The sequence below is a fragment of the Athene noctua genome, chromosome 1 (assembly GCF_965140245.1).
Source record: "Athene noctua chromosome 1, bAthNoc1.hap1.1, whole genome shotgun sequence".
Lineage (NCBI taxonomy): Eukaryota > Metazoa > Chordata > Aves > Strigiformes > Strigidae > Athene > Athene noctua.
This window is the reverse complement of record NC_134037.1, coordinates 176,699,767-176,725,271: the sequence shown is the minus strand read 5'-3', so window position 1 is coordinate 176,725,271 and position 25,505 is coordinate 176,699,767. Positions and strand designations below refer to the sequence as shown.

The 25,505-nt window shown below is 40.3% G+C and overlaps 1 protein-coding gene across 1 annotated transcript; it reads left to right on the top strand.

Moving 5' to 3' along the window:
• The first annotated feature begins 341 nt into the window (after nucleotides 1-341).
• Nucleotides 342-24,463, top strand: ZFX (zinc finger protein X-linked). The gene is made up of 8 exons (XM_074905698.1): nucleotides 342-450; nucleotides 6,077-6,165; nucleotides 6,624-7,190; nucleotides 15,816-15,965; nucleotides 16,165-16,308; nucleotides 16,402-16,536; nucleotides 19,034-19,174; nucleotides 20,654-24,463. The coding sequence occupies exons 2-8, from the start codon at nucleotides 6,105-6,107 to the stop codon at nucleotides 21,838-21,840; spliced, it is 2,385 nt and encodes a 794-aa protein (XP_074761799.1). The 5' UTR covers nucleotides 342-450; nucleotides 6,077-6,104; the 3' UTR covers nucleotides 21,841-24,463.
• The last annotated feature ends 1,042 nt before the right edge of the window (nucleotides 24,464-25,505 follow it).

Genomic DNA, 25,505 nt, shown 5'->3' with positions numbered 1-25,505 from the left:
GAGCGCACGCCGAGCCCCGAGCGGCGGCTCGCGGCCGAGCTGCGGCGGAGGCGGCGGCAGGAGGAGCCGCGGGGAGCCGAGCGCCGCCGCGCCTCCCCCCCCCCGCCGCCACCACCACCCCCCCCTACCCGCGCCAGCTCGCCTCGCCCGGCAGCGGCCCCCGGCCCACCCGGCGGGCCCGGCCCCGGCGGGCGGCTGGCCCGAGGCGGCGGGCAGCGGCAGCGGCGCGCTCCCTTCCGCCTTTTCCTGGGTCTCTCTCGGGCAGTGACGTGACGTGCTGACGGCGGGCCCGGCCCGGGGAGCTTGGCCGCTTCCACTCAGCTCCGAGCTCGGCCCCTCCCTCCCCTCCCGCCCGCCCGCCCCGCCGCAGCCGCCGCCGCCGCCGCGCTCGGCCCAGTCGCGCTGAGAGAGGCCGCGCCGAGGCGAGCGCCGCCGCCCGCCACCCGCACGGTAAGCAGCCCCGGGGCTGGGCCCCGCCGCCCGGCCCGGCCCGGGCCTTCCCCTGCCCGCACCAGGCCGCAGCGCAGGCCCCGAGGAGGCCGCAGGTAGGCCGCGCCAGGGCTCCGGCAAAAGAGCGGGCCGCAGGGCCCGGGCCGGCGGGTTCTGCACGCCCGGCGCGGCCCTGGGCAGCGGGGGCAGCGGCGTCGGGGGAGCGGAAGCGGAGGGGGGTGGTTGCGGACCCAGGGGGAGGCGGGTGAGGTCGGTGCCAGGCCCCGGGCCCGGCCGAGGGGGGTTCGGAGAGTGTCTGGAGGAGGAGACAAAATGGCGGCGCGCGGGGGGGGGGAGGCGGAGGGCGCCGGGCGCCATCTTGAATTAATCGCTCGCCATAGCCCGTGCCTCCGCGCAGGCCGGGCCGGGCCGGAGGGGGGAGCCCCTGGCCCCGCTCATCGCAGCGCTGGGCTGCAGGCTCCAGAGAGGGAGAGCCCGCAGCCTCCCCACCTCCGCTTCTCATTCCCCCCCCCCCCCCACCCCCCGCCTCTCCCTCCTCCCCGCCTCGGCGCCTGCCAGCCAGCGAGTCGCAGGGGAGCTCGGCGCTTTCCGGCCCGTGGCGGCTTCCTGTGCGGCCGCGCCAGGGCTGCCAGCCGTGCCCCCTCCTGCCGCGGCGCCCGGGGCACCAGCCCCGCGATCTCCTTTCCTGCCGGCCGGGATTTTGGACAGCGGTGGGAGGTTGCCCAGCGCTTCCTTCGGCCAGTCGCCCTGCCAGGAGCCGGGTGCGGAGGCACAGGGTCCCCCGACTCCCTTGGGACCCCCCCTTGGTGTTGGCTGCTTCTCCTCTTTGGCTCTCCCTCTCCTGCGGAGGCCCCCAGCTGAGTGGAGAGTAGTTTCAAAGGGTCGCCCGGGAGGGGTTATTTCCCTAATTTAGGTTTCGTTAAGAATTCGCTTGAGTGTCGTCTGATGCACAACATCCCTATGAAATGTGGAGAAAACCCTTTTCTTTAACCAGTTTCTGCAAATACCCACACCACTGAACCACAACAAAGAGGAAAAGACAGGAGATTTTTTACGAAATCACAGTGAAAACAGCAGTACTAATTCTCCTGCCAAAGCTGAGGGAGATGCATCAAGAAATAAACAGCTAAATGATTACACTGTCACATTTGTAACATCGTTTTTATTCTTCCATTTATTCACATAATAATGGGGATTATTTCCCAGATAAGAGTTAGATTCTATAGGAGTACAATTCTTGTACCTTTCATTTGTGTGTGTGACTGAGAGTGTGTGTGTACATTGCATTCTCCATAAGTGGGTCATGTAAGGAGAGTTGTGACACTGCAGCAATAGTGTAGACTGAGCCCACAGTCGTCTCATAACCACAGCGAAGCTTCGGGTAGCTCGGGGCTCTAACCCAATTGGGACATGCAAGGCATGCTGCAATTTTTAATGTGATGTAGCAAGGCACGATGGGAACTTGGTTATGGTTCTACACTAAGTCATGTCAGTGTAGGTAGGGGCCAGGGCTTGAATGTGGGGAATTTTTGCTGTTCATGCCTTGATTTTTCTGGGAAGGGTCAGAGTTTTGATGCGTGGGTATTTGGTTTATGCCCTTATTGCAAATAAACAGATGTACTGTTCTTTCCTTAGGAGTAGGCAAATGACTATCATGTATTTCTTTTTCATAAGGATGGCTTTTCTGAAGCTTTTTCTCTTTTTTTCCCCATTTTCTTTGGGTTTTTTTGGTGAAAGCAGAGAAACTGACAGTTTCTGTAGCATATTAAAGCCCTTTCTTCTAAGGAACTCTTTTTAAAGTTCTCTCGCTTTAAAACTTGACAGCTCGTCTATTTATTTCATCTTGATTACCTTGCTAGGCCTATTGAGTCAGGGATTTGTAATGTGGCAAGACTAGTGCACTGTCTATGTTGCTTCTCTTCACTGATTGTACTCAAGATCAGATTTACAGAAAATACCCATTTTTATTTTGGGAGGTTATTTTATTACTAATAGCTTAATACCATTTCTTCCATGAATATATATTTTTTTTATCTGTCCTCCCACTTGAAAATACTGCCTTAACTTTCATAAAACCAAAACCAGCCAAGTCTCAGAATAACTAGGTAAAAATCAATTTTTAAGAGGTGACTTTACAAACAAAATGCACTAACTCTTGGTCCATGTGAAGCTGGTGTAGACCCAAGCTAAGTAAAAGATGTAGATGTTTAGTTCTTTTCAGAGGTGTGAGACCTGGTTTTAGGTGCCTAGGCTTTTTCTGTCATAGTGGCAGAAGAGCAGTTCCTGAACTACTGAGATGGGAACGAAGAGCCACGTAGATTTGGGTGTTGAGAAAGACTAAGTGTAGGAACATGGCTGGGCACCTTCTTCTCTTTGAGAGTTTAGGTTCCCAAACCAGAACTGAAAATTGATTCTGTCTGCTTCGGTGCCAGAACCTGCTCCTGAGGTAAGTGTTGGCTGGAATATTTTGAAAGAACTGAGAGGAGTTTCTGCCCTTCTTGAAATCTTGCAGGAAAATGAACTGCTGGAATTGCTTCTTAGCCTTATAGGTACCACAGAGCTTAGGGCGCTTGCCAGGTAATTTGAAGGTATTCAGTGTGGTGCTCCCAACAGGAAGCTCTGGTATTTCTTGTGTTGCAGAAGAGTGCCTTCATCATGGAGCTGCCATTTGGTACAGAACCATGTGGCATACCTTCCTTTGTGTTGCTTAATCTTGGGCCCCTGTGCTGGCCTGCTGCTCAGAAGGGCAAGTAGGAAGAAACCCAGTATTTTTTCATCTGCTGGTTGGAATGCTCAAACTCTGAATTCATTTCAGAAAATTTTTAGGTTGTTTTTTTTTTTTCCTCATTCAGGACAGATGCCTTGATGCCAGCTTGGACTGCAGATTTTGATTTAGGCACCTTTATCATTTTAGACCTGTTAGATCCTCTTTTTAAGTGCATGCATCCTCTCTCTGCAGCAAATTTCTGTGGAGGTGGGGTCTGTGCCCTGCTAAAGTCTTTATGGTCCTGCCCAGATATAAGAATTTGTGTACATTAATTTGTTGGTTGGGTCTGGGTACAAAAGTACAATATGGGAAACCATATTTAGGAAGAAATTCACTCAGTGAAAGGGTTGGTGTTTTTTTCTTCTTTGGAACAAGTACCAAAGCATAAATCTGTGGTCTTTTTAAGACTTGGTCTTGAAAATACATGTGCCTAGGAAACTTCAGTTTAAGTAGAACCTGAGCCTTTGTTTTGCAGCATATTGTGCCCCTGTAGGTGAAAAGACTTTGCTAGTACAGAAGAGGCCACACTGTTACACAGAATGTGCAGTTGGAGGTCTGCTGGGCTGTCACTGCTGGTGGCGATGTCTTTATGAAACTTCACCATCGTGAACACCACAGAGACTCGTTGCTTTTAGCATCTGTTGCCTGGAATCTGGGCAGCAGTGAGCGTAGCAGTGAAGAGATGGCATCAGTAAGCACGTTCTAGAAGCTGGGAAGTAGTGGTGGCAGCCCCTGGGTCTTGTGGGTGAAGAGGATAGACAGGAGGATGATGGAGAGCCTCGCTCATAGAGACAGGAATTAGGGGAGAAGATAGGGCTAGAGAAAGTACGTGCATGAATCATAAGACATAGGAATTTGTGGTGGAGTGATGGTCACGTGAGTGTTGAAAGCATGAAGCGGAGAAAATGAATGCCAGTTCTTCCAGTAGCTAGTGGTGAACTGACACTTCAGGCTCGTTGGGTCCCAGCTGATCAGAGGCTAATATGTATGATGATACAATCCTCAAAAGCACAGGTAGAAACAGGGTCTTGAGTTTTCCCAGAGAGCTGGACAGCGAGTGCTGAGTGTTGCCTGAGGAGAGGGGCAATTTGTTTCCAACAACCCTTAATTCCCCCTGCCTCCTCTAAAAAAAAATCTCTAAACAGCTGATACAATCTTTGCTACAAATTGATGAGTAGCAGGGTTTTGTGTGAATGATGGGAGTGTGCTGTAGTTACAAGCTGGAGAGATGAAATGAGCGAATGAGGAGGTAATGAACATTGTATGGGTACAGGCACACATTGAAGACAACATAGAAAAGGTGACAAGATGAGTAGGAAAGACATTTGCAATAGACTGGCTAGGTATATACTGAATAGGTGGAAGTAAACCAGTTTGGATATGAATAATCCTTGCTTAAAGGGCTGTGTGAAGCCTTGTTACTCTGTTGTTTCTGTGGCATGGCAGAAGTTGATTGCCATCAGTTGAGCTATGTCTTGTATCTGAGGCTGAGAAACACTTTCCTTCTGCTCTTGATTCTGAAGAAAAACATTGGTGTGAAGAGCTGTTCTTGTTAATAGTGCGTGCTTCTGACAGAAATGCTTGACAGTCAGAATAATTTTGAGGTGGTTTATGTCCAGCTGGACACCACAGTGATTTGTTAGCGCAGCTGTCTTTGCATATATATAAATCATTGTATAGCAGTTTCCCCAATGAAGACTTAATATAAACGTTAGATGACATAATTTGGAAAGGTTGTGATTCTTACGGGAACCCTGGGCAGAATCTTAATGTTTCTCTAGGTCTTTTCTGAAAGTATCACACTAATGGGGAGATTTCTGTCTGTCACTGTGAAAAATGTTTAGATTAAGGACAATTGCATCTTCTGCTTGTACAGAAACATGAGCAGAAGTGTGTAGCAACATTCTGTTGCCTCTTACTGGTTCTGCACTTAGGAAACTAGTTGGTCTAAGTGCAAGGGAGTAGTACTAGTTTATGTTAGATCACATTTTACACAACTGGGTTTGCCTGATCCTAATTGTGATGCACATATGTAAGCAGCAAAATTTAGATTGCAATTCCAGATTTTAGTAAGTATTTTCAACTTTGTGGTCTTGTTTGTTTTTTTTCTTAAGAAGATTGAAATCTCAAGTTGTTATGCATTGAAGAAATGTTGACATTCTGTTCAAAGAAGTTTGGTAGAATATGACATTTAGTAATTTTTGAGAACTGGTGATATTTTTTTAATACAAAAGCAAATTGTCTTGGGGCAAGAGTTTTTGAAATATTCACACATCTGGGGTTCGAAAACATACAATGTTATGTTCTGGAAGCAGTTTCCATTGATGATTTCAATTCTTGAAGTGACATAAGAATAACTTCCTCTTGACTGCCCAAGTGTGAACACAGGGGACATCAAAAGCAGTGTGCATTTCAGATTATTAGTTGTCTACCTTTAATTTACCTTACTGAGCTTTATTGATTTGACAGTGCTGTGTTCCTCACCATCCAAAAATACTTGAGTGTGAACTTGTCTAGGCTTTGCCTTTTTTTTTTTTCTTTGTAAGATTACAAGGAAATCATATTTTCATATCCCCTGTATCGGCTGCTTCTGTGTTTGTGGAGCTGTGGTGTTTTGAGAAATGGACCTGGAGTGTTGAAACAACTCTTACTCAGACCCTGGGTGTTTGGTGTTCTAGGGTAGTATTTCTGGAACCCAACTGGAGGTACACTGAGTGAAATTTGGCCCATCTTAAAGTTAAAGAGTTGTTATCTGTTAACTTTAAATGCATCCAAAATTTCTGCTTTTCAGAACACAGGCAAAGGCAGCCTTCACAGCATAATACGTGTTAAATAACCTTTCTTCTTTACCTTCTACAGACACTGTGACTGATGAGAGTTAAAGGCCATGGATGAAGATGGGCTTGAATTGCAGCCACATGAGCCAAATGCATTTTTTGATCCAACAGGTCTGTCAGGAGATAATATGTAGATAAGAGTGTTTGCATTAGATGCAATTTACTGTCATTTATTTTGTCTTTGCTTAAAAGTGCTGTGCTACATCCATGATTTTGTATAGAGTAGTCACTTTCGATTTTTGGTTGTTTTTATTGTTCAGAGCAATATGAATGAGCTACTGTTCTGTCAAGTAATAGTTGTTTGGATATTGGGGGAGAGTCTAAAAATTGGTCATCTTTTCCAGGAGAGAAAATGTTGTTTCTCTTTGTTATATTAGCATCTACTGAAGACTTGCTTTATCAGCTTCCCATATATCTGCCTATCTTAATTGCTCATAGGCTGTTATGCCTGCTGGACTAAATTGCAGCATTGTGTAAAAGTTGAAGTAAAATAGAAGTAATTTCGTTTATTAACTGCCTCACCTGAATTAGTTTTACAATTTAACTACTATTTTAATTGTGTTTTTCAGGAGCTGATGCAGCACATATGGATGGAGATCAGATTGTTGTGGAAGTACAGGAAACAGTGTTTGTTTCAGATGTAGTCGACTCAGATATAACTGTGCATAATTTTGTTCCTGATGATCCAGATTCTGTAGTAATCCAAGATGTCATTGAGGATGTTGTTATCGAGGATGTTCAGTGTCCAGACATCATGGAGGAGCCAGATGTATCTGAAACTGTCATTATTCCTGAACAAGTGTTGGACACAGACGTGGCTGAAGAGGTTTCTTTGGCCCATTGCACTGTCCCAGATGATGTTTTAGCTTCTGACATTACAGCAGAAGCAATGTCTATACCAGAACATGTACTGACAAGTGAGTCAATGCATGTACCTGAAGTTGGACATGTAGAACATGTAGTTCATGATAATGTTGAAGAAACAGATATTGTCAGTGCTACTCTGGGAACAGATGTTGTTTCTGAGGAAGTCTTGGTGGCAGACTGTGCATCAGAGGCAGTGATCGATGCCAATGGGATCCCTGTGGAACATCAAGATGAGAAGGGCAACTGTGAAGATTACCTTATGATTTCCTGTAAGTGTCTGAGTAAAGTCATCCACATTCTTATGATATAGGCCTGGATGGTGCTTGAAATACCTGAGGGAGGTCTTATGTGACAGTACCAAAACCAGAAATTCTGTATTATTTAATGAAATGCAGATCTTGCAGATCTCAAATATGGGTATTTTTAGGAATATGTCCTAGCTAAAAATCCTGGTGAAGCTAATGGAGAGACGTGCTGGCAAATGGCTGTCCAATTATAAATTATTTCTGTAGCATTTTGTAGCATATGAACAAAAGAGTAAGAATTCCAGTAAACTAAATATCATATACTTAGTAAGAACTGAAGGAAAATAAATGTGACACTGTTTGAAAATGCATATATATACAGGTTACTACAATTACTGCCAAGACATTAAGAACACAAGAAAAAATTATTTCATGGAAAAGGGAAAGTAAAAATACCTATTTTTTGGAAGTCCAAATGACAATTGGTTATCCTTGTCTTGCTTTTTGCTCAGTCCCCACCCCTTCGACCCCATTTATAGTTAGGTACAGGCAACAACATGGTTTTTGCTCTTAGGGTGTGTTTTCTTCTCTTAAGCAAAGGGAAGTGGTATGCTGCTAACAAAAAGAGTAGCTATTGCAGCTCATAGCTGAGGAGCAACCATGAATATCTCCCTTAGGAACAGTGGCACAATCCATTTGAATCATATTTCAAAAGACTTAGAGGGTGGAGAAAAGCAGAGCATGTAGTCAATGCTTTTTTCTACTGCAGATGTCCATTTGTGTGAACTAGAGCTTACTCTTAAGAATGTTACCTATTATAGTGATTACTCACTGAAGCACCTAGGAGCATCAGAGCGTCACTGCTGAACATTTGTTTTTAATAGAAGTAGAAAAGCTTTGTTAGGCTGGTTTGTTTAGTTGCCATTTCAGGCACTTCTCTGTTGTCTAGCATTAAATGACTTCATTGATGAGGTATACTTCATGCTCTGCTTCAGTTACTTTTTTTTAGCTTTTTTTTTTTTTTCACCTTTGGACACTTTTTTGAAATGTATTGTTTTAATTTTATATTCTGTGCTTATGGATTTTAATGTTGCTTCTCCTTACCTAGGATCACTGCATTTCTTAATTTATCATCTCTTGAGTTCCTTGAGTAACCTTGTGCAGCCATGTTTTGAGTTTATATGAGGTACAGTTAATTCTCTATTATCTGGGAAAACAATGAAATGGGATAATGCAAAATACAGATAACACAAAATATTGTAAAATTAAGCTGCAAGCTCATACTGAGGTGAAGTAGGTCAGGGATGCTGTTCTTTAAAATGGTATTTATCCAGACTAATAAATGCACTCTGTACAGTATCATACAGATGTAACTTCCTGATTCTGAACCTGAGTGGGATCAGATGAAAGCAGCTCAAATGTTTCTGCACCTGCATCATAGTTAGGCAACAAAGTGGATAATCTACCTACGGATAATCGAGGCCTGACTGTGTAAAGACTCTGGTGGTGATCCTTACCTGTTTCTTATCCCTGACTGTAGCTCTTTAAGATACTGTTGCTCCTGTCTCTGCTCACGCTTTCCCTGCAGGTTGTCATCCTGCAGCATGGGCAGCACAGTGAGGCCTCTGGGGCTGCTGTCACAGAACAGTTTGCAAACTGTCTGTAATTTCAAGTGAGAGGAGTGGGTAGATACATGTCGTATTCAGCTGTTGCCCGTGGCTGAATGAGGACACACTGTCTTGGTAGATGCCATGATTCCTGAAATACCCATCCAGCTAGGAGGTCTTCTTAGATGTACCAGTCATCAACAGGTGGTAACTGGCAGAAAACACGGGAATTCAATTGTTCAGTTGCACTGGGATACTCTCAATTTTCAGTCATGTATTTTTGCAGTTTCATATTTTATTTAATATTAAATGCCTCTTGATAGTCTTGTAGTGTACTTTGTTTAGATTCAGAACCTTATATAAGCCATTTAAAACAATTGTTTTGCTACAAAACATGCATCCTTTCTATTTATGTTTAAAATGGGAGGTATGTTCTACAGTTCATTTTACAGGGAAGTTCCCTATTACCACCTACTGTGTTTAAAGCCTGCATAACAAGTTCTTCTGGTTGTGAAGTCGGAGTCTAGTGCTTTTCCCTCAAGTAAAGACTATCTTGCCAAATAGTCTCTTCATTGTATGGAAAACATTATTTGAATTAGTTTCCTTTTTTTTTTTTTTTTGCATCGGCAGTATATGTGCTCTGTTGATTGTCTCGGTTCTTCGGTTACCCTTAGTGTTAGGTGGTTTTTAAAAGGTGGTAACATCAGCCTAATTTTTGATTTTTTTTTTTATCCTAACCTATAAATTCAAGCTTGGCAAACCTCCCTGAACTGCTAGGCCAGATGTTGGAATGTAATCTTGTCTGCCATTACAGTAGCCAAATGTAGCTGCTTCACAGGTCAGGGAGCTAGACTCTGTTCTTCAGGATACTTCTGCCTGTTGTCTTTTGGCGAGTCATTTGCAAGGCACTTTGTGTTCTTTCTGCCATAGGTTTCTCAGTCTATGTTATTCAGTGGAAGTTAGCGGCAAAATCTTTTTGCTATCTTATTATCTTGTGGCTCTCTTTAAGCATTTCCATATTTGTTCTTAATTAACCGAGTCTACATAGATTTTCATAAAATAAGATAATTTTCTTAGCTTTATCCTGAAAATACCTGTTTTGAAATTGCTAATCTATGTGTACTTTTAAAAATGTTGTGTTTCTACCTTCTTTCTTGGTTTCAGACTGGTTTGTCTTTTCCAATAGTACAGTCCCTGTGGGTTTCATTCTGTGACTTTGCTTCAATAAACTCAGTATTTTAATATTTCTTTTCCCATTTAGATTTAATTTAGCTTCTGCATTGATACGCCTTTGCTTTATTCATTTCCAGGATAATGTTTCTTGGCACAGCTTATAGTATCACCTTTTGATGTATTCAGCTTTTTTCTTGGGTACTTTGTCTTTGCCCTCAAGCTTCATTTTTGGTCCATGGTGGATTTGGGGCACTTAGCAGAGCAGAATCAGGTATTCATTCAACAAAGAATGCAAACTGCTACTAGTTAGTAGCTTGGAAAGGGTTCAATGAAGTTTGATAAATGAGTTTTTCTTTCACATATGCCATAACAAGCCAGGTCATGAGTTTGGTCAGGAAAGGGTATATCGTATTCTGGCTCACACTGCTACTGATTATTTAGTAGCAAATTTTAAGGCTTGGAAAATCATTTCTCCGTAAGTGAAATAGTAATGGTGAGATTAGCTGATGTTTGTCAAAAATTCAACAAAAAACCCTCTGCATTTTCTAGCCAAGGAAAGTAATGCCTTATGCCTGGCCATAAGACAGAAATTAAGATTTTTTGCTTGTCTGATTTTATTCAGTTTGGCAAAGTAAGACATACTCTGGCATGAACTCGTTCCATACAACAAAAAGTTGTGCTGTGATATATTTAATTGCAGTAAAAATGGTGAGGCACAAAGGAGGTTTTGACATGGGGGGCCTGGAGGGTAGCCTCACAAAGTTTAAACTGCAGTTTTAGGAAGTTATATGATGGTTGCAAATACAGGGGCTATGTAAATGTCCATCCATATCCTTACTTCACTCTTGAGTTAGACGTGTCTTTTGTTTGTGTCTGAATTAACACTTTTTCATTACAGGAGTCACAACCCAGGGTACTCAGAATAATGATTACATCTTTTCATAGGTCGAGGTTGAAACCTATCTTTTCTCATCCTTGTTGGATGTTTAAGTTGAAAGCAATGGATCTGATCAACAAAGCCATAAAGTTCATGCCTTCATTAAGGCCATCCAGTAGACTTCTAGTCAAGAAAACAAAATGCCTTTGTTTTTTTTAGTGTGAATAAGTACCTCCCTCTTTTTTCCCTGGAGGTTTGTCAAGGTGCAGGAAATCACATATTTCTTTCTGTGAGGTAGAACTTGCTGCCACACTTCTGTCTGACCCAGTGGAATGGCACCAACAGTTGTTGCAGCTGAGGCTGTTCAGGAGGTCACCGTGAGAGGTGATGGAGATGAGAGTGCCCTTGGGCTGAGTGATGCCTCAGAGCTTAGTCTGGTTTGTGTGCTAGGGAGAGCAGGATGAAAAGGACAAGTGTTAGATACCAGTTTGGAGCTCAGGAAGTTCTCTGCTAGAATGCTGCCCTGAGGGGAGCTTCAGACGCATAGGGTATACTGTTGCTCATGTGTAATGGCAATGGCATTAAAATCAAAATAGAACAGATTTCTATTTTCTCACAGGTTAGGAAACCTGATTTGCCACTTAAGAAGTAACTGGATGGTAAAAATAACTTCTAGGAATTCTTAGCTATCAAGTGCAGTACAAGTGAAATGTTTCTATCACAGATAACTGAACAAAGTCTGTTTGGGGAATACGGCATGCTTTTAATCTCTTTTAGAGAAAGCAGTAGTTATCAACAGCCTTTTTCATTAAGAATGGTTAAATAGGCTTGTTTATTTTGTAAGCAGGGAAATATCCCATGATACGCATTTTTTTTAGCAGCGAAGAGAATAATTTGGAAACATAAAGGCTGACAAAATTCTCATCTAATTGTTTCATAGACAGATTTTAAGATCTGGTGTAGAGATAGACTTTTTCTTAGAATGTAAGAATTGTTTTGATGTGTTACTTGGCAATGAGCAGTGTGTGCTTGAAAATCATGGAAGGTTTCTTAGTGCTTAAGTGAATTTTATCTGTTACAACCCTTTTATTTTCCTAATTAATCCCATATATAGGAGAAATGGTAGTAAAGAGTAAATGTAGAAGCTTATGAAAACCATTAAAAAAATAAAAGACAGTTACAGATACTTGCATTTTTCTGGTTAGGAGTAAAAGACTGCAAGGTTATATGTAAAAGTCTGTATCTGCTGATCCATTAAATATTACATATAAAAAACTAAAAGCAACTCTTGGGAAAATTATGTATCATGGTTAAACAAAAGATGTATGTAATTATTCATTGGGCATTGTAGTTTATGACTTTTTATTAGATTTAATATTTTCTAGGAGACAAATGCTGTCATCATGATAGAACACATTAAACAAACAATCTGTTATTAGTGTTGCCTGCATCATATATTTCTTTGCTTTACTCTTTATTCCTTTTTTTAATCTGTTGGTCCCTTTTTGTTGATACCCTTGTATTGTAAATGGTAACTAGACAGGCTTTAAATATGCCACATCTTCCATGTTGTATGACACCTTTCTCATCTGTTTGTGCTTTTAATAAAAATTCAAGCATTATCTTTATATGGAAGCAATTATTGCAGCATTGGAGAAGTGCATAGGTTTTTTAGTTTTCTTGCAGCTAATAGTATGCAAAGAGCAGGTTGCTCTCATCAGTGAAGTCTCTGAAGAATGTCAGCAAACTAACCATAGAATTCATTCTTGCAATTTACTTCAAATAATGTTATTTCTAATAATTTTTCCTTTTTTAAAACTTGGAACACTAGTCTGAATTCACTTGTTTACTGAAGTAAAGCTACCAGCTAGTAGAGGGAAGGAAAAACTATACATTTAAAGTTTTTAGTGTTCAGTTAATATCTAATTAAATGGAGGCACAGGGTATGACAGCATTGGAATAATGAATGCTAGTCTAAATTTTTCTTGTGGGATGTGACTTGTCATTAGTAACTGCCCCACATCTCTACTTGAAAGGAAGTGGTCTCTTACATGCTTAACTAACACTTTTAAGTTCTTCTGTTTGGTTTTTTTTTTTGTTATTTCAAAGAGCAACAATGTGAGAGAAGATCAGTCATGTGTGGTACTTGTGAGATCCCTTGATGGACTGTGAATCTGAGTGAAAAATTCAATCATCAGAGTTCCTTCAGACATTGATCAGTCAAGTATCGTTTTCTCTGACTGTGAGTCTGACATATGTGGACAATGTACAAACATAGGGCAAGTGTTATATAGAAATCAAATTTCATAAATGCTGCCAGAATATCAGTTCATCAGTATACATAAATGCTTATGTAGACATAGGAAAAAATACCGTGGAAAGGTTGCTTTGTGTGATAGATGCCCATTCTCTTTCACCTTGTTTGTCTCTTCTGATTTTTATCTTTTTTCTTACCTTTTTCTCTGCCCCCCCACTTACCTTCCTGTTACCCATTTGCTACTATACTGCAAATACTATTACTTTTCAAGCCTTTCAGGGACTGTAGTTTTTCAAGTATTACCACCTGTCGCGTGAAATTTTTTCCTTTTGGATGAGAAAAGTTGGCCTAATACTCCTACAGATCAATTTCCCTACAGTGTAATGGCACTGTTAAGAGCTGTTTAAAACCAGTTGTTACATGTTTTAAAACACTGTTGAATGTAGAGGGAAATCAGGGATAAACAAACTAAATTGTGTAATGATTTTTTTTTTTTTTAAGATCATGTTTAAAAGATTTTTTGAACCTTGGAAAACTTATTTCAGAGAGTAAATGGAGCATATTTTTGAGATCTAGAATTCTTCTGTTATGTGAATGTTATCAGTGGATCCTTACATATAGGTATGGAAATAAAAAACTGTTTTGGTTAAAAGACACCAGCCTGTTTCATATGGTGCATGTAGGTTTGTTTTCTCTCTGATTGCTTCAGCCATAATTTCCTTTCTTATGTTCCAGCATCAGTTGAGCTTGGTGGCAGACTTCCCCTTTGGCTTCAGCAGTGTAAAATCAGTCTACGCTGATTTGAAAGTCTTCCAAGTACACGTGCGTGACACTGGAAACAGCCAAGTTAAAGGAGAACAGCTACATAGATCTAGTGTAGGAGCGAAAGCAAGTTTTCTGTTTGTCAGAATTCCAGTGACGTTTGGCATTTCATGCATATGCCAAAGAATTTACGAAAGTCTGCTCGATAACTGAACTGTGTTGTTAGCATGATTCAAAAGAATGTCTTAAGGTTTTTAGTTTTGAAATACTTTGGGGTTTCGGCTACAAGATTTTATGTTGTCCCAGGACACAAAGTAATTTTTTAAACATCTTCTTGAAACGTTCTGTACAGTGGCCATTGATCATGAACTTGGCATAAGAGTATTTGATGTTTTTTCTGCTGCTCTTTTGATGAGGAGAGAGATCAATTATTTTAGTGCTTCATAATTTAATGTTGCTCCTATTTTGGGGTGAATAATAATGAGAAATTGTATTTAAATACAGTTGTGTTTTGATACATGAGACAGAACATGTGCTAGTTTAATTTAAAGGCTAATTTATTGACTTCATGGCAGGAAAAGAATAATAATAGCAACATTTTGAGATTTTTTTTTTTCCTTTTTTTAAGTTGATCCTGAAGTAAATGGAAGAGTTGCAGTTACTGAGTAGTAAAGCTGTGATTTAGTTATGAGGATGGTTTAGTGAGTGCCAGTAAAATTAACATACTTTATTAAGTATTTTATATGTGCTAGGCATGGTAGTTAAAAATTCTACAGCATTCATGGGACAGTTCTTAGGCTTCTTTTAGTATAAAGTTCATGTCTTGTCATGAATTGAAGCTATACATGGCTCTGAGGGACCCATGTCAGCCTCCAAAAGTGACTTTATGAACACTAAAGTCAAAAATAACAGAAGTATACTGTCACGTTAAGAATTATTAAATTTATCTCAAGACTCGAGAAACCTCTGGGGCTTCTGAAATTGGGGAGTCTCTGAAGGTGTTAAGATGCTGAATTTGATTTTTGGTGAATACATAGTTAGTATTTTTTTTCTTGAAAACCCATGCTTGGTAAAATAAGAAGGGGGGTGGTGTGTGTGTGTGCCTATGTAGAGTAAGTCTTAAAAATCAGAAATGTGTTCCTCATAAAGCTGGCTGTTAGCCATGTTTATGTGGGAGGCCTAGGCAAGTTATGGCAATTCAAACTGAAGCGTGGTGTTGTTGCACTTCTGAAAGCAAGAGAACAAAATTGGAGATGATAGTAAGGAGAGTATATAGGGCTACTATAGCATAAAATCCAGTGTGAGTCCCTTTCAGTGAGGGTGCCATGAACAATCAGTTGAATGAGTACACCAGTGCAGTAGTGTCAGGGCAGTGTTTTGACACTGTGCTGGATCCTTCAGCTGTTGAGTGAATGAGAAAAGTGGAGGATTTTCTGCCTGTGGTTTTCATTTAGGTTTCCTCTCTAGTCAGCTGAAGAAGCATTAATAACACCACTTTGCAAGGAACCAGGTCTGACTGGCAGCAGCAGTACTAATTCCATTAGAGACAGGTTTGAGCAACAGATAATGCTTTTGAAAAAAACAGTTAAAATCTTATTAGTTGTGAAAGAGAAAGCAATTAAAACTGAGTATAAGTGAAATTCGGCCACAGAGTAAGTACTAACATGCAGTTTCTTCCTACCATCATCTTGCTGCAGATCACTGCTTCCCTATTATTAGCATTGTCTGATGGTGTGCTCATGCTTCTAGTCATATCTCTGTAGCACTTGTTGCACTTCCTCCTTAACTAGAAGATACGGCTTGAATTTATTTTTGTATTTATTGTAGTTTTGAAGGGTATGAAAACAATACTTGTGGGTAGGTTCTTTATCACAACTCTTTAATTATGAACTGCTTCCAGATTTGAGTAATAAAGTCTTTCATATCTGTCTGTCTGTATATGGCTGCATAATTGCAATAACTTGTTTTTATAGTGGATGATGCCGGTAAGATAGAACACGAAGGTTCTGCTGAAATTACCATGGAAGCAGAGTCAGAAAGTGGCTCTTGTAAAGTGGATGGCATTTGTCCAGAAGTCATCAAGGTCTACATATTCAAAGCAGATCCTGGAGAAGATGATTTAGGTAAAATAACGCTCATTTTAGAACACTCAAACCTGACATTTGAAATTTTGCATAATTAAAGACTGTTGTTTCTGTCAAGTCACCTGTAAAGAGATGTGGGTCTAATGTTAAAGAGTGTCAACCTTTCAATTTTCTGCTGTTTAGCATAGAATTTGAACAAAGTGTATTTAAAATATTTTGCTCTGGTCTTCCTAATTAGGGGGCACAGTAGACATTGTGGAGAGCGAGCCAGAGAATGACCACGCAGTTGGATTACTTGATCAAAATAGCAGTATTCGTATTCCAAGGGAGAAAATGGTTTACATGACTGTAAATGATTCTCAGCATGAAGATGAAGACTTAAGTAAGTAGGTGGCCTTCATTTGGGAACAGGGATTTTTAATTTCAGCAGTGCAGTGTTCCTACTGATTTTTTTCTTGACTTCTTTTTCTCTTAGATGTTGCAGAAATAGCTGATGAGGTTTATATGGAAGTGATTGTAGGAGAGGAGGATGCAGCAGTGGCCCATGAACAGCAAATTGATGACACTGAAATTAAAACTTTCATGCCCATAGCATGGGCAGCAGCTTATGGTAGGTAATAAAGAATTCTTCCTGGTGACTGTTCATAGCAAAATGTCAGGGATTGTTTTTTGCAAGGTAGTGGAGTATTTGTGTTTTTGTGTTTGTTTTTAAAATTTTAGTTTAAGTGGTTTCTTGGCATAATGAACCTTAAAAAGAGAAGAGAGAAGCTGTAAGGCAGGCTTTTTTACTCCTGTTTTAACAGGCATTTTCCTCCATATTTTTACAATGTAGAAGGGGAAGTACATGAGCTTTCAGCTGAAAAATGTATCTCAAGTACATCTGTCCTTCACAGTTTTAGGACACAGTAAGAGCTGGCTTGGGAATAGAACTGAATATTGGGGTGGGGAGCAGATGGAAATATGTAAGATTCAGTGAAAAGCAACACTGACCTCTAGCCATCTTTAAATGCTTTCTGGAGGGAATGTATAAATATGAGATCTCACTAATGGAAATAATTAATTGATTAACAAAAGAGAAGTTGTAGGGAGACATCTTAAAGTTATAGCGAAACCTTGAGTGTGTTTCCAGCATACAGAACCATTTTTCTTGATTGTTAGTATCTGAGCAGTTAGTATCTGGTGCACAGACTGATTTCCAAAACTTACATAAGCTGATAGACCAAAATCTCATTTTAGAAATGTTTCCGTGTTGCCCCTTTCTCTTACTAAACAAAGCAGAAAAAATAGTAGAGTAGAGGACAAAACTTAGGTTATGTGTCTGCATGATATTGATTGTGGTGATGTTGCCAGCAGACAAATGGCAGGGGAGTGCTGAGAATGTGACAGGGGCTGGAATCACAGATGAAAGTCAAGGGAGGGCAAGATTTCAGGGGGCAGCGCATGTTAAAAGTTGTTCAGGAGATGGATGGCAGTGCACCCAGAGCCTTATCTTTGGACATACACTAGTGACCACAGTTTTAGTGAAGAGGAAAGAACAGAAGCCAGGTTGAGTGGGAATTAAAAATGAAATTTAAGTGAAGTCGAAACAACAGTTGTAGACTGAACATTCAGTGATTTTGGAGGAGGAGAAAATTGAGCAGGGTGTATTAAGAACAGAGAGATGGAATTGAAAGGAGAATTTAAGAATGTGGGAAGCAGTGGAGTGATTGCATTGTCAGCAGTGAGCAACCTAGCATGCAAGGTGAGAGGTGGCAGGGAAGGGAAGAAATAATAAAGGATGAAAATGGCAGAGGTTTGTCATCTGCATTTATCAGAACTCTTCTCCACTTAAAGAGCATTTAAGAGCTGGTAACAATGGCATCTTAAAATGTTGATTTTGTTTTGTCACTGTGTTGTAGCAAAGCCCAGTCCCACTGTGCTGATTCCAGCAAGTTCTTGCACTTCTATTCTAGTCTTACAAAATATTTGGGGCCTGTTTCATGTTATAGTCTAGAAGGACACTTCATGCACCTGTTGCAAACTGTACTTTCGACGTGTAAGATGTGAAATGGGTTTCTGTTTTCAATGTTATCGCTTGCCATGTTTGCTGTGCCAAGCTTGAGCTAGCATATAGATCAGAATCTTCAGGCTCTGCACGTGCCTGTTCCTGGCTCTTGAGTCTTCTTACATTAATCATGAATATTCTTAGCACTCTACAATGGGAACAGCTATTGAGCATCTTTCACTTTCTTCCACTTCAATCTTCCTGTCTTATTTTTGTGCCTTGCTTTCACTAGGAACTGTTGCTTTCTCTTGATTCAAGTAAATACTTAACCATAAAACTTGTTATTAAAATTTGTTTATGCCCTTATATCACCAATATTAAACTGATTGCCAATAAATACCTTCCCAAATATATAGATATATTTGCTTGTAATTTTCATGTTTGTTTTACATCCAGTGATACCATTTGTGTGTTAAACATGAAGCTCTGTGAGGCAAAGATTGTTTCCTTCTTTCTATTATACAATACTGAGCATGCTCTTTGTTCCCAGTAGAAAGAATTTGTAAGTGTTAAAGCATCAGGCGTGCAAAGAGTAAGTAGTGTACTTTGCGTGCAAATTTATGGGCCGTTCAGAACAATTGTTTAATCGCAGTTCCAGTTCTGAAACTTGACGTGTGAGAAACTTCAGTCAGGTGAATTCAGATGTCCAGAAGTGAATGGGAGCTCACACATGTATGTGTTTCAGGACTGAGAAGTAAATTGGGTGCAATAAATATTGTGACATACCATTGTTTACTGATGTTAAACATTTTGGGCATAATTAGCAACCAAAAAAATGCAAAAAATACTCTATTTGAAGGAGGACTCTTGTGAAATTAATTCCTGTAAATTATGTACTCATGTAAAATTAGATTAATGAAGCCATTGCTTCCAGGTTCATAATACCAAACGTAATTCGGAAGTTGCGTACAGAGATGTTTTCCAGCTCATCCTGTACATCATTATAGCTTGATTGAATGTCCAGATAATAGTTTATAATTTCTTTTATTATCAGTGTAGAGTTTGTTACTCAGATAATCTGGAGAGTGATGACGGTAGGTAACTTTTTAATTTATGTTGTTAGGTAATAACAATGATGGCATTGAAAGTCGGAATGGCACTGCAAGTGCTCTTTTGCACATTGATGAGTCAGCTGGACTTGGGAGACTGGCTAAGCAAAAACCAAAGAAAAAAAGGAGACCTGAGTCCAGGCAGTATCAAACAGGTGAGTATGTGGTGGCTGGCTATACTCTCATTCCTCTAGGCACTTATCCATAAACAATGTACTTTGCTGGTAGCATGCGCAATGTCTTGCAAAAAACAGTGATTATTTGGGGAATTATTTAATTTAAAACACTTTTACATCATAAATGAGTGTGTATTTTATTGTAAAGTTTTTTAATACATTGTTGGTTTGGATTGTGGGGGGTTGTTTTAAAGAAAACCATCTCTGATGTAGGAAAAAACCAGTATCTTAGTAAAAGGTTAAAAACTTATATATTTAACTTTCCACACCAATTTTGATGTTTAATGTAACTTTTTTAAAGGCAATATTAGATAAACAGTGTTTTGTAACAGTGCTTTCTAAAAACCCTTTTTGTCTTTATTGAAAATATATAGAACAATACATTTCATTATATCAGCTCAATAGGAACTGAAAAATTTTGAACATTATATATTACATTTGTTAGTGTAACTTCTACAGCATTTTCTGTTTTAATCATGAAATACATTGCCTTGATGTTCATGCTGGTGTTCTTACTTGCATCTGTAAGAACAGATGTGCTGCTTTGGCATTTGGTTTCTGCTGTTGAACTGTATTATGAACTGAATGATCTGTTTGGTCTGATAAAGTTGAAAAAGCATACGACTGTTTTTTATAGTAGCCTTGCCTTAAATGATACTAACTAAAAGTTTCTTTCCAAATTGTGACTTAGCTGTAGGAGTTCTGTTTTGTCGAGTACTGAATCAGTAAACCAGGAAATTTTAATCTTAAAGCTTGCTTTTTCTATTTCCAGCTACTTAGTCAGTTCTCCTTCTAAACCATTTTTGGAAGAGAGAGCTTTTTAGCATGCCTAGACAAATTCAGAGTAAACAAATCAGGTTGATGGATGAGTGCAAGTAAGTTCCAAAGCTCTGAGGTGTCCGTGTGTGAAATGTGTTCTCATTGATTCCTGCTTGATACCTCTTCAGATTTGTAACTGTGACAGATGGCACAAGAGGAGGTGTTGGATTGGGGACATGTGAATTGTAGTCGGCGTTAGATGATTAAACTGCCAGATTAAAGTTTAGCTACAGATTTGTGGAAAGTCAAAGAAGATCGTGTGCTAAGCTTACTATGTAGTACTCAGTTCAGTGAGTTGGCTGCTGTTCTTTGCACCAGTGTTGGTTTCTGAGTGTATTTAATGTGTGAACTCAGTCAGAATTCTTCAAATAGAATTATTTGAGGTGAAGAACAGCTGGGTGATGCTTTGGTCATCTCCACTGAAAAACAGTATTTCCTTTCTCCTGATAATAAAAATGAATGAAAGTAGTAATTCCCTCAATTTCTTCTACCTAACCCAGTAACAGGCTTGTTTATTATAAAGTATGTGTGTCTGATCTTATTTAACAATTCAGCTTATTGTTAAGGTTGAACTACAACATGTATTGAAGTGTAATTTTGTTGTATAATATTGACAAAGGGTTCTGTGTTGTTTTTCAGCAATAATCATTGGCCCTGATGGTCATCCGTTGACAGTCTATCCCTGCATGATTTGTGGAAAGAAATTTAAATCTAGAGGTTTCTTGAAAAGGCACATGAAAAACCACCCGGAGCACCTTCTTACTAAGAAGAAATACAGATGTACAGACTGTGATTACACTACGAATAAAAAAATAAGTTTACATAACCACTTGGAGAGTCACAAGCTGACCAACAAAACAGAAAAGCTTATTGAGTGCGATGAGTGTGGGAAAAGCTTCTCTCATGCAGGAACTTTATTTACTCACAAGATGGTGCACAGGGACAAAGGAGTTAATAAAATGCACAAGTGCAAATTCTGCGATTATGAGACAGCAGAACAAGGATTACTGAGTCATCACCTTTTAGCTGTCCACAGCAAGAACTTTCCTCACATTTGCGTGGAGTGTGGCAAAGGATTTCGCCATCCGTCAGAGCTCAAGAAGCACATGCGAATCCACACTGGTGAAAAACCATACCAGTGCCAATATTGTGAATACCGATCTGCCGACTCTTCTAACTTGAAAACTCATGTAAAGACTAAACACAGTAAGGAAACGCCATTAAAGTGCGATATTTGTTTCCAGACTTTTTCAGATACCAAAGAGCTACAGCAGCATACGCTTATGCATCAAGAAAGTAAAACACATCAGTGTTTGCATTGTGATCATAAGAGCTCAAACTCGAGTGATCTGAAACGACACATAATTTCAGTCCACACGAAAGACTACCCTCATAAGTGTGATATGTGTGATAAAGGCTTTCACAGGCCTTCGGAACTGAAAAAACACGTGGCGGCTCACAAGGGTAAAAAATTGCACCAATGCAGACATTGTGACTTTAAGATTGCAGATCCGTTCATTCTGAGTCGCCACATACTCTCAGTTCACACAAAAGATCTTCCATTCAGGTGCAAGAGATGTAGAAAGGGCTTTAGGCAACAAAACGAGCTGAAAAAACACATGAAAACACACAGTGGTAGGAAAGTGTATCAATGTGAGTACTGTGAGTATAGCACTACAGACGCCTCAGGCTTCAAACGGCATGTTATTTCCATTCATACAAAAGACTACCCTCACCGTTGTGAGTACTGCAAGAAAGGTTTCCGAAGGCCTTCAGAGAAGAACCAGCACATTATGCGGCATCATAAAGATGTTGGGCTGCCTTAAAGTCTCTTTCACAGACTTACGGCTGGAATTAGAAAGGAATTTTGCCTTTCAGGCAGTTAGCTTATTTTAAAGCCAATCACCTGCGATCACACACAAAAAAACAACAACAAAAAAAACATACTGTGCATTTGATTTGTTGCTGTATAAAAATAGGATTATTGCTTCTAGTTGACTTTTATACCTTTTGTTCAATAGCGTGTTCTGAATTCTATTCAGTTTGTTTAATAAATGAAGAAAAGATGGCAACAATAAAGTTGCATTTAATAAAGTAAACCCTGTCTCTTACTGAATTTTTCAACCGTAATAGTTTATTTAAGTATATTTATCTTACTGACCTCGTTGATACTCACAGTGTCCATGTTAATGCAGTTTTGTCGTGAATTTTAAAATATGGAATTTCTCTTGATGAAATTGTCAGAGGTGTGTATAAAATGGGGAATTGTGATGTTGAAGATAAAGTCACTAGGGCCCACCTTGATTGTCTTGTTTTGATTATACAGACTTTGTAGCAGGTTAACTATTTTCCATTTGAGGAGTTACACATCTAACTTTATTGCGGAAAACTATTCTGCGTTTTAATTCAGGTTTCAGAGAGATGAATTTTTAAAAAATTATTTGGGGCATTTGTTACCTTTATCTGATGAATTTAAAAGTGTGCTTAAATACTACATTTATTGTTCTGTGCTTCTTTGTCTTTTAAAGGTTTTGCGTGTTACAAATGAGTTGGGTTTTTTTTCAATTTACAGCTGTCTTAATGTTGGAAACATAAAATACTGTTGTTTCATTTGCAGAGTTAATAGATCACAACTGTCTGTACGTGCTGGTAATCGTACCTCAACACAATGCTTTTATGTGTATTAGTATTTCTTTGAAAGAACAGTTTGTGGTTCAAGTCACATTTTTATTGTGAGTTGTTCTAGAATAAAATTTAAGACCAAGAGGTGCCTCGATTTTGCAAACAAGACACATACAGTGAGAGCTTCAGAGGGGGATGGAGTGAGGCAGATGCATTCATAAGGAGCAGAGATGTTTTAATGTAGATACGCTTAATAAGAAAAGTAACTTATGATAGTAACAACTGTTTCTAAATTGAATGTTTTTCCTGAGCCATTAGCAGATGTGTTAAGCTGCTGTTTATTGATTAGTACAATATCCAGAATTAACCCAGTTCTTCTAATCTGTTTATAAACAGCTGGGAGAACATTACAATTATTATATGCAATTTTGCCACCTGAAGACTATTATAAAATAGCGCCATGACATTTGCTAATTGCAGCATAAATGTACCTTAACAACAACTGTGGAGCAAAATCCCCAAGCCATTTAATTACATGCCAGAGTTTAGGACCCAGCCCCACTCCCCTTGCTCACATTCCCACCAAAGCCAGTGGTTGACAATGGATTGCAGAATTCAGACCCGGCTGCCTGTGAGATTAGGATAGATTTGTAAACCACAATTCACTAATGGAAAGGGTTCCGAGCCTGGCCCAGTGTAGACTCTTTGCTTCTAGGCAGGTAAACTTCCTATTGAAATCCAACAGGAATTTTAGTGGTGATTTCAGGTTTGGGGCGATAAAGGGACAAAGGTTTCCTTCTGGATGTGCGTCTGCTAAGGGTGTTGTATTTTGTTTTGTTGCCGAGCCCTGCTCCTACTGCTCAGCCCGTCAGTTTCACTGTAAGCCTAAATACTTGTGTGTAGTTTGCAGTTCAGGAGAGTCAAATGCCATGTCACTACCTTTATTGTATAATGTTTTTTTTTCTTTTGATGCCTGCGTGACGGTGCCCCTAGACTTGTCCAACATGCTCTTGTGTAATATTGCTACTAACGGGCCGTGAACCTGTAGTGTGTAATACCTAGATGTGCTGCACTGTGCCTTCCTTGAAATCCCCGGTGAAGTCAGTGGATTTTCTACATGGCCGTAGCTGTCTCTTGACTACTGATTGCCAAATCAGATGCAGTAAAACCCAGTAGAGATTTTTCCATTTGCGTCTTGCACACTCCTGCAACTTTTTTTTTCCCCTCTTACGTTCAAGCGTGTTCAAACTGGAAACCTGAGAAGTGTACAAAATCTGCATAAATTCCCATAGCATTGCCGAGGATTTTAGCCATTTTGAACTTTATTTTTTTAAATAAGCTGAAAGACAAAGAACACAATTTTACACATTTTCTTTCTCTTACGTAGCCTGGAATCATACACACTTTTTTTTTTAAAGCACAATGTTGAAACTTTTTTTTTTTTAAATATTAAGGGTTTGGTCAAGTGGATTTTGTAAAATGTATTTGTCTGTATAAAGAGAAAATGACATAGTTATTGTTAATGTACTGACATTAGTTACAGGTTAGTTTTAATTCTTAAATAATTTGCTTAGCAAATGCTATAAAATGGATGTTTCAGTTTAATGTTTAAAAAAGGTACAGATTTTTACAAGGACATAATATAAATTATTGTTCTGTAGAAAATACCCTGTTAAATATTGTATACGTCCTTCCCTCTGTACACTTTGTAAAAAAGACAAAAGAAAAAACAAAATACATAGAATCATATAGGGATGTGTGACATTATTGTAATTGTGTACTTGATAATAACGTGAAAAAATAAAATTCAAAATATTTTCCTGTTAATGAACGTTTAGTCTATTTGATGCCAGTACTGAGATCAAGCGTTGTTCTGAGGGGCACAGTCCTCTGCAACTCTAGTGCTCTTCAACTTATTTTTCTGCTCCCCATTTTTCAGTTCATGTTGTGTAGTACTGGGGTGCGGGTTATTCAGTCCCTCATTTGGTTGAAATGTACCTTTATGAGCAAGTCTGTGAAAGGCAGGGATGGCACGTCTTTGAAATCCATTTTAATGCCTGTTTTTATAGTAGGGAATTCATATCTGTTAAACTTCTTATAATGCCTTAATGTTTTTCAGCAAGGTGGTTACCTACTAAGTGCTACTACGCTATCCCAGAAAGCCCCCACCAAACCTCGAGTCCGAATGAGGTAGTGTACCGCTCTCGTCAAAATTTATAAAATACGTTTCCTGATGCTGCTGCTTTTGGGACACGAGCCCCCGCAGGTGCTGCCGTTGCCCTTGTGGCTGGTGGGAGCCCAGCTCCCTTCCCCTCCCGCCGGCATGGGTGAGCACCCGGGCAGGGCAATGGCCTGGGTGGGGGCTCTGCCCCTCCTCGACACCTGCCCCAGCTCTTCCACCCGCTGCTCCCTGGTGGGGCTGGCCCCGGGTCAGCAGTGGGGATAAGGCTGTTTCTCCCTCTGCTCTAGGATTGCTTCAGCCCCCTTAAAACTGTGCATGCGGGAATAATTTTGCTAATAGCTCATCCGGCACAGGCCATCCTGCTTGAGTGGCGTGTGTGACCCGCTGGCAACCCCTTGCCCCCAGTAACCTGATGGCAGAAGTGCTGCTGGGTGTCGCTGCCCTCTGTACCAGCCTGAGAAGGGAGGAGGTGGAGCGTGGAGGTGGCGTGTCTGCTGCCCCAGGTCTCCTCAGTCCAATTAGTTTACTCTCACTGGAGACCTTTAGGAAATGCTGACTCACTCCTCATCTTGGTTCATCCTGCAGCCAGACTGGCATTGGGCAACTTTTCACAGTAAGAAGCTGTTGCGCCGAGGAGCCAGCAATCTGCTTGTGACTTGATTTGTTTTCTTATTTTCTCCATCTACC

Excerpts from the sequence above, each read along its gene's own strand:
- ZFX (XM_074905698.1), top strand. The coding sequence starts at position 6,105 with ATGGATGAAGATGGGCTTGAATTGCAGCCACATGAGCCAAATGCATTT. Across the intron at positions 16,537-19,033 it reads AGCATGGGCAGCAGCTTATG|GTAATAACAATGATGGCATT; the intron begins GTAGGTAATAAA and ends TTATGTTGTTAG. Across the intron at positions 19,175-20,653 it reads GTCCAGGCAGTATCAAACAG|CAATAATCATTGGCCCTGAT; the intron begins GTGAGTATGTGG and ends GTTGTTTTTCAG.